The sequence below is a fragment of the Alligator mississippiensis genome, chromosome 5, assembly GCF_030867095.1.
Source record: "Alligator mississippiensis isolate rAllMis1 chromosome 5, rAllMis1, whole genome shotgun sequence".
In the NCBI taxonomy this organism is placed as follows: domain Eukaryota; kingdom Metazoa; phylum Chordata; order Crocodylia; family Alligatoridae; genus Alligator; species Alligator mississippiensis.
Window position 1 is genome coordinate 5,973,835 of NC_081828.1, and position 17,419 is coordinate 5,991,253.

At 41.4% G+C, this 17,419-nt stretch overlaps 1 protein-coding gene across 7 annotated transcripts in view; it reads right to left on the minus strand.

The window, feature by feature from the left end:
- SPATA6 (spermatogenesis associated 6) overlaps positions 1 to 17,419 on the minus strand; it is a 57,552-nt gene that overhangs the window by 15,345 nt on the left and 24,788 nt on the right. For all 7 annotated transcript variants that reach the window (XR_009462306.1, XM_014598633.3, XM_014598632.3 and 4 more), the window contains 3 exons: positions 17,244 to 17,284; positions 12,304 to 12,479; positions 277 to 376 (listed from right to left, as the gene is read on the minus strand). Coding sequence is in view for 6 of the 7 variants with exons in the window: in XM_014598633.3 (XP_014454119.1) it covers positions 277 to 376; positions 12,304 to 12,479; positions 17,244 to 17,284 (317 nt within the window). In the remaining variant the exon portion in view is untranslated. The remainder of the gene's footprint in view (positions 1 to 276; positions 377 to 12,303; positions 12,480 to 17,243; positions 17,285 to 17,419) is intronic.

Here is a 17,419-nt window from a genome sequence, read left to right on the forward strand (position 1 = left end):
GAGGCTTTTTTTTTCTTAAATTGGAGACAGGAGACAAATGTAAAGATTAACCACCCCTTGATGCTCCGCAAGAATGCTACCCATACCACCTGTCCACCAACGATGCAACTCGTTGCATGTGACATTGCTCAGCTGTGTGCAGAATCAAGTTTCAGAGTCCACGGAAGAGAAATATATTAATAAAGCCTTGAATATAAGCACATCTGCCCCCGTGTATATGTTTTGTGGGACATGGGGAAAGGGGAGGCTTTTAGTTTGGGATATTAAAAAACTTACAAAAGTCAGCTTTTGCCTAGCACTGTGCGTTCTTAAAATATTTTTCACTCTTTTATGGATCTCTTCTCCATTTGCAGGTGTAGACCAATCAGAGTTAAATCTGTAGGAGGAAGGGAAAATAAATAAATAAATAAAAATATATCTTTATTAAAAAGGAGCAGACTTTTTGTTCTGAAGTTTTTAAAGCAGGAAATCCATTTTATTCCCCTTTTATTTAGGGCCCATGAAAGGTCAAGATATCTAGGTCTCTTTTTCCTTTGTGAGTTGGCTAAGGAAACATTTCAAAGGGGCATATGATGAACAGATATGCACAACTCAAATGGTGCACACACAAGTTATCAGCGTTTGCTCTGTGTTGCTCTGTTACTGTACCATTTTATATGCAATCCTTGTATTATCCCTGTGGAATATGAATCCTATGCAATTATTCCATTCTCAAAAATGGCATTTCATTTCATCTTCTTAAATGAGGCACTGCACACATGAAATCTTTTCCACAGGAAGGGCTCAACAGGTGAATAAACCCCAATTTATGCAAATTAAAATAATCTATGGAGGTTACAAAATAGTTTATGAAACTGCAAGATCACATACTCCACTGTACAGCAGTGTTTATTCCCTGATTTGTTTTTTAAATTGCCCATTTGTTAACACAAAAGCAACTGTTGGGATTGCGTTCTTTCATGACATGCAGCACATTTGTTCCAGTTTACTCAAAAAGGTAATTAAAAATTAGATTACAATTTTATCTTTTCGCCATGCATTCAGAAGTTGGCAGTTAACTTTTCATATTAATAGTTATGCTCAGATCATGAAGGGAGGCAAATAAGATTTCGAGATTTTACTCATTTATTCTCTGTTGCTTACCTACTCATTTTACCACGTGCAAAATTGCATTAAAGAACGTATTAAAGTTGCAGGTAGCAATGGTATTGTAGGAAAAGGGGCCAAGTTAAGATTACACAAATAACCTTACTTCTTCCATATCCTGGCTTTGATACTTAGCTTGCAAAATGTAATGTGTTCGTAATATAGTTCTAACACCCCCTGTTTGAGAGAGGTAGCCATGTTAATTTGATGAAGTCAGTAGGGCAGGATGATACCTTAGGGCCTTGTTACACCTTACGCCGTGAGCCACACAAATGTTGGTGTTAGTGTTAGCTTGGAGTCTGGAGCAGTCACACCCAGAATCTAGAAACCTTTTGACTGCCCCCCATTTGCACAGATGAGTTGCCACTAGAGGCCTGGTGAGCTGGGGCAAGACTAGGAGGCATAGCTATGAGTTGCCACTAGGATGCTGGCGAGCCAGAACGGTCTTCTATCCCTGTTCTACAGGTGGTGGCATGAGAGATCCTGGGATACTGGAGGACTTCAATTTGAGTGGCACAACTGGGGGGTGGCCATATCCTAATTGAACAGGAGTTGGCTTGTGTGCATGATAAACTTGTCCTGGAGTGGCGTAACTTTAAGCCGCATAATGAGTGCTTAAAACCACTTTAAGGTGGTAATGTGCAGACAATCCAGGGGTTAAGAGGTCCAGGAGCCACCCAAAATTACCAAGTAACAAGGCCCTTTGAGACTAACCAGTTCAGAGAGGCATGAGCCATTTGAGAGTGGTAACTCAGGTTTTTAAAAAAGCATCCCCCAATGCTCATCCTTCCCAATGCTGACACCTCATCCAATCTGTCTCCATCATTCCCGATCCCTTGTCCTAGTCTCTCTGCCTAGCCACTCTCAGGTCTCTCCCTGTAACCCTCACTCTTGTCACAACTGAAGCTTCTGCACCCCGCAAACACCAGTTCCTGGTCCCAGTCTGCTTACCAGGCCCTTCTCAATTCACCATCTCCTGGGTCATCATCTAATCTCAATGATCCTTACCTACGGCCGCCTGGTTCTCAGCTCCAACTCCATTTCCCAGCCAGTCTTCCCTCCCACTCAGCCCTAGCCTCTTCTCTCACCTCCAACCCCAGTCTCACTCATCTTAACCTACTCCTTTCCTTCTCCTAGCTTTTGTCCTCTGCATTTCAATCGGACAGCTTTTTCTTCTAGGCTCCATGGCTCCCTGAAGGTGGATTAGGAGGAAGAGTCTGTGAGGGAAAGGTGCATTCTCACTGGGGGTATACATCTTCAGATTTTAGCTGCTACAAATATTAGACGTCACTGAGCATGTGCAAAGTGTCGTTTAAAAAAAAAAAAAAAAAAAGACTAAATATGGCCAAATTTGGCAGGTGATCTTAGGGACAGCACATGTCACACCCCTGATACGCCCTGCCAAAATTCAAAACCCTGCTCCAAAGAATGGAGGTACCAGAGCTTTTCAAGGAAAAGAAAACTTACCATCATTTTTTATAGGGGCAGAAAACAAGCACATGTCCCCACCCCGTATTTTTCAATTTTTCTAAAGAGCTGAATTAGCTGGGCTGAAATTTCAGTCAGTCTGAAGCAGACATTCAGCAAGAAACATTTCATCCCAAAATGAGCAGCTTGCGAAGTTCCAAGCAAGCAAAAAACCCCAATGTTATAAAGGAAAGTATCAGTTACCCTTAATAATTGTAGGCACAGCTGGTAGCACTGCCTATTATTTTGGATTGACTAGTTTTAGTTGCAAGACAGATAAAAGGAAAAATGACTACTCTTTTGTTCCTCGCAAAGCTTTTGCAAGTAGGTAAACTAGAATTGATGATGGGTAGATAGGATTTTTGGAATACATAAAGCCTCGGGCATGAATTACACTCACGTCTCAGAGAACAACTAACTTCTAATTAAGAAACTTCAACAACAGGTATGTTATCCTGTTATTTCTCAGGGCAGGGTTACTGTCCTTTCCTCCTATCCCAGAATGTAATTTACCTGTTCTAAAGTTATTCGCTTTGTTATATCACCATAAAATTTCTTTTCTGAACTGTCCCAATTTTTTCAGTCTATCCTTCTACAGAATATTTCTGCCCATCTAATCACTGATTTTGCTATCCAGTTCTGACACCCTCCACCTATCATTGCTTTGAAAGAGGGGGGCTCAAGACTGACAGTATTTCAACTGAAGGTCATCACTGATTTTTTTCATAGTGGCATATTTTCAATAGCTCAACTTTCACATAGTTTAAGTTTGGGGTTTTTTTTGACCATCCCGACACATCCAACTGTGGTTTTCATTACGCTGGATACAACAGCACCAATGTCACTTTCTTGAATTGTTAGAGTTAATTTAGAGCCCAGCAGTGGGTAGTAGCAGCTCATTTTATTCCATTCTTCTGCAGGTTTGAACACTGAAAACTTAGGTAGCAAAATAGTTTACTCTTTCTTAGAAGAAAAGTCAGCAAACCGTTGTAATAATGGATAGAGGTCTACAAAAATTGAGCGAGCCAGTGGAGGCTCTATTTCCTTTATAGAGTAAGTGATGTGCTGTGCTACAATTTATTGTTGTCAAACAAATTGCTAGACACCTGTAGCTCCGCTGAAATGGTCAATGTAAAGTGAACCAGATGAGGCAGAAGTGAAACAATACAGAAGGGCAGTGTGGATATGATGATCTTTAAGCTTCCTCTTATCATTTACAAAGCCTTGCATTAAGGGAACAACTGCTGAATTGTGTGCATGTAAATTGTGTATTTAGCTAGCAATTCAAGTGTGCCATTTCCCATTTGCACAAATGAAATGTAAACTCTCAGAAGAGTAGCCCTTTGTCTCATTTATACAGCTCCTGCAATTCTTCGTATTTGCATGTTATTGATGCTAGAAAGAGGTTGGAACATGTTCCCATCATCTACAATGTCTGCTTTTTTGAAACAGGAAATAGCTTCTGAAAAGCATGTGTTGGCTTTCAAAGCCCTATTGCTGATCTTATGTTTATAAATACACTTTGGGATTCAGCTGCTCTGTCGTGGAAAAAGATGTAATCAAACTTGCTATTGTACTCATTCATCTGAGATGTGCCTGTGTATCGCAGCAGAAAATGTAAGTACTTAGTTCAAAAATTATATACATTTCTTCAGTGACTTTACTGAAGGAACCACTAGTGTGCACTGTGGTATAAGAAATATTTGCCAATCACATAAGCTGTGAACTTAATTTACAAAAATCAAAACCTTAAATATGATTAAAAACAGCATCAGCTCCTTTTTAATTAGTTTTGCTTGTATCTTTACTAATTTTAATAATAACTATAAAGTCTAATCCACATTTTAAGTCATAATGTTAATATTTACACCCACCAAAATTCATCCTAAAATAAAATGATGCCTGAAATGCAACACCCATCAGCTAAATTGAAACCATTTTATGATGTGCTAACTCCTATTAGAGATTTTGTTTAATAAAATAGGTTTTAGAGCACAGTTGCTTAAACTATAAATAAAAGGAACTGCATTTGCCTAAACCCACTAATAATGTGTTTTAAAGCCACCAGCTACTTATTTATGTGATTAAGGTGTCAGTATTCTATTACAACGTCGGAGGAAAAAGTCATTTCATTTCAGTGACTGTTTGCCCTGGTAAATGAAATAAACTTCTGCCGCTGTATTCTTTGTCATACATCCAATTTTCCTTGGGACTTGCAAACATTCTGCAGTTACATCAGTTTAAATTGTTTATTGATTCCAATAGATTGTATAAACACTTTGGAAGTATAGCTCAGTGACCTAGAAAAGCCAGATCAATCAGAGAACTTCTTGTGATTAATTTTACAGATATGATGCCGAGTACCGTCAACAAAAACAAAACTGTTTTCCCTTGTAATGTGACTAAAGTCATTCATTTCCCTTTATGAGATACAGATTTTTTTTTAAGTCACGTAAACAGATGACATCTACCTTTGTGCGAAATAGGAATCGAGTGCAGTCTTGATCTTATACTACAAATGAATATAATTTTCATACACCCATCAAGATAAAACAGTCCATTAGAAATTCAAACAGAAGCTTGCTCTCTCTCTCTCTCCATGTACTCTATTTAAGCAGTAGCTTACAGAGTTTGAGAGTTGTAATAAATAGATATTTTCAAATGTCAGACAACCCAATCACTCACTTGCACATAGCAAGAAATGCTAATATCACATATCAGCATGAAATCCTAATACATCTTCTATCAGCAGAGCTAACGCAAAAGCTTACTGCTGAACCTTTGCAACTACTCATATGACCACTTCCTCTCCCATCACGCCTCGCACAACTGTGGGCAACTGTGGGCATGTAGCTTCCATGAAGAATTTATCAGCTTCAAAAGACAGAGCCTTCATGCTGAGCAAAAACTACATACAAGGACAGACTATCACAGGACAAAAATCAATAGAGTCCTGTAGTACCAGATTCACAATTGGAAAGCATACCACTATTGCAAGACAAGAAGGAAAAAAAGACATGTATTTTTAGATGAATATAGCCAGGGAAGCAGCTAAAAGAATCTTTGAGAACTTTCCCACATAACAGGAGAGATCTTCAAGAAAACGCAAATCCTAAAACGGAAAGAACTTGGAGACTGCATCTGTGCAGGCACCTGTGCAATGCTTATGATAGTTAAGGGAAGTAATGTTATTCCCATTTAAAGGATATGAAGTGATGACTTGCCAAGAATAAGCTGTCCTCGTTATCTATTGCCTACAAAGAAGCATACTGGAAAGGCTAGTCTATTCTGAAGAGTTTCACTAAACAGCAAGTAAGTGGCATGAATTTTTTTTGACGTAGTGACGGCAATGGAAGCCTTACTGCTGATATGGCCATGCCACCATAAGGGTGCTTTATAAGGCATATTAGTATTTCACTCCTGTTTTCAAATTGAGCATGCTTGTATAAACCCAGTTTAACTGGTATAATTACATCCATACCTAGTATGGTGACCTTTTAATGATGTTTGAAAGGTTTAAAGCAGCAAAACTAAAGTAGAGACAGGGCCTAAGGGTTATAGCATGACAGTCAAAAACATAAAGCAGAATTAGGCCAGCAGGAGCATCCCAAATTCCCACCTTCCCAAATGTCTAATGCCATAATTAGAAGATAATGATTCTTTGCTCTTTCTAAACACCTTCAGTTCCTCTCCGTCACCAGCAACCATTTCTAGAGCTGGGCTCTGAAGCACAGGATGGCTGTTTTCAAAGCAGCACCTGCTCAGAGAGACTGAACTCCAAATTACAAGTAGGGGTTCACCATATATGTATACGGTAGGCAATAGATAATGAGGACAGCTCATTCTTGGCAAGTCATTACTTCCCATCCCCCTGTTTGAATGCACCCCGAATATGCTGGCACAGAAACATCCCATTGTTTATAACCTAATCTATCCATTTTGACAGCCTCTGAGCTAAGACAGGTGATCCTGGGGCATTTCTCTCCAAAGGGCGCACACTGTCTGAACTCAGCAGATTTCGTTTCATTTGAGAGGAAACCAATGGCTCCTGATATCCAACATGTTCACGTTCACCTTCCCCACGCACATGTGGGACTTGCAAAAAAGGGTGATTAGAGATAGCAGCTTACTGAGATGAAAAATCATATATACATTTATTGTGAATTTGGGGAGAGGCTTACGTACTCAGTGGTCTTTGTGAAATGCAGTAAAAGCTGGCTGATGATCAAACCCAGTGACTCTCCTGGCTGAAGGAAATGATGCAAAAAAGTGTGAAATTCACTGGAAAGTGATGCAGACAGCACAACCTCAAACACCCTTCTACCACAACCAGCTCAAATCCCCAAAATCAGGAAGATCCTAAATGGGAGGACACAAGTTTGCAAGGCTTTTTAAAAATGATTTCACCTGGGAACAGACAAAGACAGAACTCCTTTTTACAGGAACACAGTAAGAAGACACAGCAGAAAGGTAAACCTCTGCGGTTGCCAAGGACAATTTTGATAAAATCAGAGACAGGAAAATGCCCTTCCCCAAAGCATAAAAGACACTTATCTATATAAAGCAGATGCTTTTGCTCTTGCTTCACAAAACTAGCATCTCAAAGTCATCGTCTAAAATTGGTCCATCTTCTTGGACAAAATCCAAAGTGTTCTAAACTACTGAAAATAACTGGAATTGTACATGAACCTGCCTCCCACGGGAAAAAAAATAAATACAAAACAAACAAACAAAATCAGAGAAAAGCCCACACAGCCTCATGTACTGGCATTTCACCTGAGTGGAAGTGTCTCTGCATTTCACCATTTTCAGATTACAGGCCTACCAAACTGCAAGTTTTACCATATGATTGGAAAATAGCAAATGCAATGCCAAGATTTAAGAAATAAGCGGGGTTGGAGGGGATGGAGAAAAGAGATCCAGACACCTAGCCTGGTCTCAATAGTATGTAAGGCTTTCAAAAATATTTCAAAGGGAAGTATAATTAAAGAGATGGAGGTATTGTATATGCAGAACAGGATAAAATGCAACATGGAGTTACCAAGGGTAGATGATTGTGCCAGACTCTCATGATAGCTGATTTTCTACACAAATGAAATGCAGTCTCTCTCAGCCACCTGCACTTCAGCAAATCAGCTAAGACAAGCTGATACTAATATAGGGAGTTATTAGTTAAACTGGAAAAGTTGGGAACCAGTAGAGAAAGTGTCAGGCAGGTAAGAAAGTGACTAAAGGAGAGATGGCATCAGGTGGTTTTGAAAAGGGAAGTATTGGGATGGAGGGAACTTCACTAGTAGACTTCCACAGTCTTGGAGCCAATCTTAAGTAAGTTTGTTAATCACCCTGGTACAAGTTGTAGGAATTAATGAAATCTGATGGTGATAAAAAGTTATGTAGAAGACTAGGACAGCAGACAGAAAATGCAAGATGATCTTGGGAACTGGAGAAATGCAAATGGGATGAAATTCAATTATACAACATAAAAGACCACACACCTTGTGTCCTAAGAAGCTTCTGCTACAAGGTAGGAGGTTACCAGTTGGAAACTACTGAAGGACATGAGTTGGGTTCACCAGTAGATGGCAAGAAGGGTATGACACCAATAGGATACAGCAAAGTAAAAGGCAAATGTAATCTTAGGATACATCAGGCAAGCCATTTTGAATAGCAATTAGGAAGTATTAACGCCACTGTAAAAACACTGATGAGACCTTATCTGGAGCACTGTATACAGTTCTGGTTCCCCATGTTCAAGGAAGATGAACTCAACCTGGAACAGGTGCACAAAAGGTCTACTAGCTAAAGTGCTCAAAGGAATGGGGAGCTTCTCTTAAGAAAAAGCTGGGTTTGTTTAGTGCTAAGGAGCTGCATTTGTTAATCTAGAAAATGGAAAGGTGAGAGAGGATATGATTCCTGCCATCAGCTACAGGGAATACGACTAAAATACAAAGTATAACTAAGGGGAAAAAAACACCTATTCAAGCTAAGAGAAGGTTGACACCCCGACCAATGGGTATAAACTGGCAATGAGTAAGTTTAGGTTGGGAATAAGAAGCAGGTTCCTATCTATTAGAGCAGTGAGGTTCTAGAAGAGCCTTCTGATAAATATTTAGGAGAAACTACACACCTGGCTACTTTTAAAGATGGAGTGAAGAGAGTTTATGAAAGGGATAGCATGACATAGGGGCTGCCACAGGAGGCAACTGGACTCCGTTACCCAGGAGGATCCCTGCACCTCTGTATTCCCCAAAACTCTTGCCCTAGAAACCTAGCAGCATCAAATGAAAGGCCGTAAGATCCCAACGTATTCTTCTACTGGGACAAGATATCTCGACTCAAGAATAACCAGACTAGCTTTCAACAACCTCAAAATCTAGAACCTGGGGGAAATACCTGAAGCCAAGAGTAAAACTTGCATAATACAAGTGGGACCAGGATTGGACCCTCAACTGACAGTGGTGAAACAGGTTTAACTGAACACCCATCTCTAGGCAGACAAACCCTTTTCATAGTTTGAGCATGAGAGCCAACAGAAGGAAGGAGTAAGACCAACCCAAATCTCCCCTACACTCTTAGACTTAAATAATTAACCAAAAATTATTTTCACATCTGTTAAGTGCAGAACAGAAACATCTACCTGATCTCTTGGTTACACTCCTCCTGGATGCCTCCTCATCCCCAAAGACAGATTAGTCTTCCAATACAGGTTTCCCTCACTTTATGCGAGTTCTGTATGTGTGAATTTGCTCTTATGCCATTACCCTTTTTTATACCAAACATTCTTTATATGCAAGGTAAATTCACACTTTTGCGACTGGTGTGGTGGAAACCCAGTCAGCTGCTTTGTGCACTGCATTGTGGGAGTGACAAGCACCGAAATATAGTCTCCTGTGTGGATCTGTTCTCCTTGCTCGTTGTCTGTGACGCGTGTTTCTGTAGTTGCCAGCCCCATTATGATAGTGCCCTGTGCTTGTGTGTACTGTCTGCTGTTGGAGAGTACCAAAATGGTCTGGTCGAAGTGGTAGAATTGGGTCTGGGGGTCAGTACAGTGGTGGTCTTGGAACATATCCCTGTTTGTTACATTGTAAATTGGATTTCCTTTATGCAAATTCAAGTTATGCGCCGTTTTCCAGGAACACATGCACAGCATAAAGCAAGGGAAACCTGTACAACTGAGAAGGCCTGTATTTACCAGCTTTGCAGACTTTTGAACCTGCAGAGAAAGTAGTTTCCTGGGTTCTACCCAGAGAACTTTTTTCTTTAGCTGGTGGAACCCATTTCAGTGTTTGAGTATGGGATACCTTTAAAAGATGGTGATTTCAGCTTGATATCTTGCATCAAGGTTGATTTATATGATACCCTTCCTAACAAAGGCTCAGGGAAGCTGTATAGCAAGAGAAACAAAACAATTTTAAAGGCCAACTATAATAAATAAAACTAAATAAAGCAGAGAACTCAGCCTAATTTCGGTTGCTAAATGCCTGTCCAAACAGAAAGGGCCTGCAGTGCTTCTGAAAGATGCCTGGACTTGGGCCTTGGCAGGGATCAAGAAGGATGCAAGAAAGGCTTAAGATGGCAAATAACTCATGATTCAGGATAGCTTTTCAGGAGATCACCCAGGCTTGTGCGCCATGGGAGACTCCTGCAGAAGCAAATTCTAACAAAGCACTTTGACCTTTTAGAGAGTGCTCTGTAGGCAAACAACCTTCCCCTAAAACAGAAAAGGAAATTAGCTACAAACACTGACAATTCTTGAAACTGGGTCTTGTCCAGGAAAGCAGACCAGTCTGTGGCTTGGAGATGCCCCTAAGTGAATTAAATGCTAACCCCCCCCCCGGCCAAAAGTACAAAACTTAACAAAAATAATAAGCAAACTCTTTTATTGGGCTTAACGATATGATTCACTTATGCCAACACAATAGTAAAAGGCTGTAAACACAACAATAAATAGGTTGTTCTATGACCTCTCTGGTGAGCAGGCAGAGAAGACCAGAGACTATTAAAAAGGGCCAAGAAGGTCACAAAGGGAATTCTGCAACAACCCACACCTTTCATATAATGTTGAAAGGCCCTGCAGTTGAAGAGCCAAGCATGCAACTTGTATGATATGGCTCTGGGGAAACAAAACCGTGAAGATGGACACTCACTTCACAACTATAAAGAAAAGAAAAAAAAATCAAATTTTCTTGTTGCTCTAAGTTAATGAGCACTGGGAGAGCCTGGAAACTCCTTACAGTTGATGTGATGCAAAACAGACTGGAGACCACGACAATCAAACCCCCACGATTGAGCCCTACGTACTTATCTATACATACAAACGTCTTGTGCTTTCAGCAGTACTGACTTCAGATCAAACAGAAAGCCCCTCTGCTTTCTTTTTTGAAACATGCTTTCTGCAAAAGGTTGTGTTTTTAAAATGTGACCATTAAGAAAACTTGATTATCAAAATGGAACAACTGTGTTTAATGACAACATTATGGATACCCATTTTGATAAGGAGAAAACACATCATTTGACAAGACTGCAAAAAGCTGCTTGGATTATGGTTTGGTAAAATGAAACACAAGTTTTCGAAAGAACAGGTAGAGATGCGTATTACATCACTCCATATCACTTGCTGACACGGTATATGAGACCCTAGCAACAGCACTATTCTACACTCCATACACTTTAAAATATACTTTAAAAATGTCAGTTTGTTGTGTTTTTATTGTTTTTCTCTGCCCCAGTAAGAAGACCAGCACAAAATAAAGAGTGTAAAATAACAGATCTCCTTAAATCACATGCATGATTTAATCTAATACACAAACAAGGTGCAAAGATAAAGAAAAATCCTTTCCCTCTGTAACACGTGATAATCTTTGTTAGCTAATCGTATTATACGTCCAAAAAGTGGGTGCAAGTTTTCCAGTACAGGGTGATCATATAGGAATATTAACTTGAATTTTCACAGGTAAAAAAAAATATTTTTTTAAAGAAAGCTAAAAAAATCCAATTTCTGTTGCTAAAAAGAGGTGTAATTTGCATCAGATCGTGTCTAGAGTGCAAATGGAAGTTCATTTACAGCACAAATACCAGAAGATATATCTGTGCCAGTTTTTACCTACCTCACTTGGGTATGACTAGCTTTCAAGAGGTAGTGGTATAGCTTTTGCTATAGGCAAGGCACCTGAAGAAATACATAGTATTATTTGAGGGCTTGAACAGTCCAAGCTGAAGTCTGGGACATACCACCACTTCTCGTATTGGTGCCCAAGCTAGTTTGATGAGAGGCCGTATGCACTGCAATTACACCTCTAACTGCACCGCAGGCATAAATAAATTGACAGACATTTCAGTCTTTAGTGAATGACTATATTCCAAGACACTAGCCAACTGACAGAAGTATTGTCACAGGTATTCAGCACCAAAACCATTGGACTAAATAACGTTAATTATCTGAAATATTCACATCACTAGAATTTTTGTATTGCAATGAGCTGGGACTTCAATCACTTGGGTTTCTACTCATGTACTCAAAAGGAGATGGACACCACAAGTTTAAGAAATGTAGCCCTCCATGACAGTTCAAATAGCCACGCAATGTGACAGGGAATCCATTTCAAGCTCCAAACAATCAACCTTTACTGCTATTTTTAATGATCAGTTATTCTAAAACATCAGAAAGGAAGAGTGAAAGCGAACCATTACCTTTCCGTAAGAGAAGACCGGTTTAGCACAGAACTTAAGGAATGTTTCTGCAATGAGGAGGGTGCGGAACGTATTAAGGAACTAGAAAAACGAAACTGCCTAGCTGTACCCGATGTGAGGTGCTCATCACAGCTGTCAGAAAAGTCATCAAGGTCTTTCCCATGAGAAGACCTTACCTGTCAAAGAGAAAAAAAAAAGGAGAATAATTCTGAATGGTATACAGGAAGCCAACTGTTTTGGCTACATCTTTACATAAACTACTAGGGGAGAGAGACATACAATTTCCACTTTTTCTGAATGCAGAAAAAATGAAAGAGCGTTATTTTTTGGAAGAATACAAAGTTGCCCGTTCTGTCACCCATATGCAATACACAAGACACTTAGTACCAGATGTTTCTGTATCATATTTACCTGAATCCAAGACCACTTCAAATTTAAGAGGATCTCCAATAATTAGATTCTAGACATGGAATATTTATTATTTCCCAAGCACAGAATCTAATTTTTGGAGGGTCGTCTTAAATTCATCCTCCCCACCACTGCAACAGAACAAGCAGCAGCAGTGTGGGAGTCAAACGGCCTGATCTTTACTTTTGCCATCTGTGCCTTGCCCCACCCCACCTCTTGCCCCTTTGCTGCCTGCCATTCTCCACCCAATGGCTGCACACCCTCTACCTACCCGCCTCTCTCCATGGTACCCTGCACCAGCCCCCACTACCACTTGCTCCACCATGGTGCCTGTACTCACACCCTGCAACTTGCCCCACTACCATGTGCCCCCTGCATGCATGCACCTGTCCCCCTCCCCCACCACCTCTGACTTGGCTTTGGCTGGGGCCTTGCTCCAGGCCAGGGTATGGAGCACAAGCTGCCTCTGGCTCTACACGAGCACGCGGCAGCAGTTGCAGTGGCAACAACTCCAGGCCCAGCCCCAGTCCTGGTCCCGGTGCCACCCTATAGGCAGGGCTAGAATTGCAACTGCAGCTGGGCAAGGCTTGAAGGCAGCACGTGCTCTGTGCCCCAAACTGGAGTGGGGCTCCAGCTGGAGCCAGAGGTGAGATAGATAAGTAAGAGGTGGCAGCTGAGGTGTGGGCAGAGGGAGCAGAGGCTGCAGGATTGTGGGGTAACAGCTGCAGTTCTAACTTCAACCCTAAGTTAGGGTTTGGAGCCACAGGTGTAACCTCCCCCCTCAATTTTTGCTCAAATCCAAGAGGAGGGGCTTCTTCCCTTCCCATATTGGATTGGGGGTAGGAGAGAGAATCTAATTTTGTAGTAAATATGCTACATGACAATGGGAGCGGCAGCATCCATCATGACTAAAGGTTGCCAGATATTTTCCACGCTAACCCCAGTCTTCAGTCACAACTTCAAAATGTTCACCTTTCCTAGAGTTGGTGTCTGAAGGCGATGCTTTGCCTTTTAGTCTCAACAAATAAACTCCAGCCAAAACACGAGGATGTGTGGGAGGTGACGAGTGAGCGACAGTCTTCCCAACGTTACAAACATTTCCATGCATTTTTTTGGAACAGCTGTAGGGCTTAAACTAGTTAAAGTACCCACATATAGGAACTATTTCAAAGAATTCCCCAAGCTAGACAAGAAATTCCCTACTCGCTAGGATTATCTTTTACCCCATCATGTAGGAGAATGGTTTTAGATCAATTGCTGCTTAAGTTGAATGTTCCTATCATACTATACTGGGTGGGATCCCAAAGAGCTGAGCAGTGAACTGCCTGGAGTTAGCCAGTAGAAAACACCAAGAAATGCTGTCTCTTAAATCCCACCCCGCTCTGAGACTTGAGCACCTCACTCAAGGTTGCATGATGGACCCGCTATCCACCGAGAGCCATGGTTATCTCCAGAGGTCAGGCACACGCTAGTTCTTTCCGAGAACTGAGTACGGCCCACTTTTCATGGAGGAAGAACCTACCTCTTATGCAGTAGCCCAGGGATGAGAGCACTCAGGACGTGAAAGAATTTTTCCAACTATTTAAGTTGGTTTAATAAAAGATATCAGACTTCCCCAAAGAACCTTGTCTGCCTATACGCAGGAAGTGAGTGATTATAGTTCAATGTCCTCTTCAGCCTGACCCCATCTCCCACTAGCCAGGACACAGCCCTCCCTACCACCCTATATGCCAGGTGTTCTCTTCCTCTCCCACTGAAACCGAGCTACTGTAAAAAATAATTTAACATTTACTGGATTGAAAAGGAAAATGACTCTATTGCTTTGTGACTAATGCACTCCAGACCCTAGGTTCCCAACCTTGCTTCAAGGATTGCACCTGGCACCGTGAGCTAATCCAAATAAAGTTTTGAAGGGCTCCAGCAATGTGCCTGGCACCTTTTTATGGCTGGGTCTAAAAAAGCAGTCCGTATGTTCCCCATAATATTTTCTATCTGCAAAACTCAGAGACTCACCCATCTTAAGGGTAGCAAAGTTCCAACTCATACCTCAAAGTTCAGAGAGTCGTATGCCCACTCTTGGCCCTCTGCCTGGTGCAGACCTCCATAGCCCAAGTCTCTTTACCTCTAGGGTTGTTCTTACTTCTTCTACAAGGCCAGCTCTCACTTCTACATTCCAGCCCAGGGATCCTGTGCTGGGCCGTGTAGATGAAACGAGGGGTGTGTGCGCACGATACTTTAAAGTGGGCTAAATATTTTTGCACCACTTTAATGGTGTCGGTGTTTGCACGCCCCGGCGGCGTATTGCACATTAATTCCAGTCACTGTAGGAAATTCAGCGACGTAACGCACCTTAAATGACTTAGGGTGCAGCAAACTAAAACTCCTCCTCCGAGTTATAGTTTACTGCCCCTACAGCTGCAGAGCGAAGTACCAGGCTCCATGCAGCTCCACGGCTCTGCAGGCAGCCTGGGAAGGCAGACTCTGCCCAAGAAAAGCAGCAAGCCTGATCCCCGCCTCCCCCCACCCGGAGCCTGCCTACATGCATGAGCTGCGTGGGGGCCCAGTGCTTCCCTCTGCACCTGCAGTGCCCCCCAGGACTGCCCGAGCCAGGTGCCTGCAGACTGGTGCTGCTGGGGGAAGGGGGGGGACCGCCACTGCTGCCACTGAAGAAAGCACCACCCCGCCCCCCTCCTCCCCTGCAACCCAGGGACTGCTCCACCCACCGGCAGTTCACCCCCAACTCCCCATCGCTGAAGAGGCAGGTAAGTGCAGGGTGTGTGCACAATAAGGGGGTTTTAAGGGCCCTAAATTGAAGCGGTGGATTTAAAAACCCACTACTTCAATTTAGGGCCTCTGTTTTGTCTACATGACACGCCCTTAACAAGCAGAAGACCTCAATGTCCATCCCTTACCACTTCTGCCTTACCTGCTTCACTGTCTTTCTCCCTACATTAGCCTTTCCACAGCTTCTCCCAACCTGTATCTATGAAGCCTCTCCAAGGCAGCCTCCTCACCTGCTGCCCCTTGCTGCCTGAGCTGCAGTCTTTTATAGCAGCTATTTATAATTGGCTGCTTGGTCAAAGCTGGGGGAGGTAATTAGGCTCTTCAATATCTCTTTCTGGTCTGCTGCTGCGTGGGGTGTAAATATCCCATCACAACAAATCTAAAAGATGTATTTGATGTTTGTTACAAAATTAGAGTCTTAGTCAGTAGAGTCTGCTGATTAAACACACTTGGACAAAACAGCATCTTATTAAATTCAATACCAATTTCCCCATAACAGCTACATTTCACCATTAATAATTCTCAGGTTCTCTTAGTTCACACAATACTAATTACATCTAGTTTAATGCTGTACAATATTTTTGGCAACAGAAAAGGTATATTCCCTTCTGCCTTTATTTTGTTGGAACCAGAAATGCTTTGGGGCATCAGGAGAGTGATGAATTAATCTGTAGCTGTGTTATCTGTGTGCTCCAAACAATGACTGCTGCTAATATCTTCTTCCTCATTTGAGAAAAATGGATTTTAATTAAAATGTCCATTATAAAAACATATTTAGTGGAAGTTCTCTTCCCAGTTTTTCGTTTATGACTGTGAAGCAATCCAGAGGCAGCACAATATATTAGGTACCATGTAAGGCTACTATAACATTGCAATCCTACACAGTAAAAGTGGAGAAACAGACACAAGTGTGTGTTTAGCCCATATGAAAAGATTATCCTTTTAATTCACTTTACTTCCTCCTTTATACATCGTTACTCTTGACAACTATTAGGGACCCTAACAGGGCACACACACACACAAATTAATGACTGCCTACAGCTGCTGGCAAAGTTTCCAGAGTGCTTCAGGAAAGAGAAAAAACTTACAAAGTATAGAGAAAATAAGTGTTACAGTTAGAAATGTGAAAGGAGAACTGTCAGGTAGGTGTGATAAAGAAGCTTTTCCACTCCAATTAAGAACACAGGACAAGCAGCTAACTGAAGCAGGGGGGGGGAAAGAACCCAAGAATCCTTTTCTGTATACAAAGCAGCTAGGATTTTAAAAGGAGAACATGTGAAGTAACTAGCAGTAACTTTTCAAAAAAAATAAAGCATTGCTGGCTTATCTGTCCGTTACACCAGTGCCACTTTACAGTGCTCTGAGGCTGCGAGGAGTTCTCTCAAAGTGATTGTAAATGTAATTTTATACCCATTTTAAGGTGCCTTTCCACAGCTCTGATGTTGTAAAGCAGCCTTAATATAAATGAAAAGTAGTCCTTCTAACTGCAGATCATGAATACTCAGCAACAGTTTATTTTCATAGTCTCACCAGTCTTGTACCGAACGTTGAGAACACTTTTCATAGTAAAAAAAAAATGTAACGGACCTTAACAGTGCAAAATAATGTCCTATATAGCATCAAAACCCTAGACACAAGCTATATTTTCGATTTCATCACCTTCAAAACAGGATAACACGCAGTCTTTCTGTTCTCAGCTCCCCTAAAGCACAAGGCAATTTACATGCAATATTTTTTGCAGTACTTACTTTAGTTTTCTTAGGTCTGTAGCTGCCAAGAAGAGAAGGATCTGGGAAAAAAAAAGTGCAGAGACAGAAATTGAACAATTTTTCAGACCACCAAGAGAGTATTTTTTTAATTTAGGGAAATTAAAAAAGGTCTTTAGCAAAACCTTTCAAACAGTATCCAAACCAATTTATTGTTG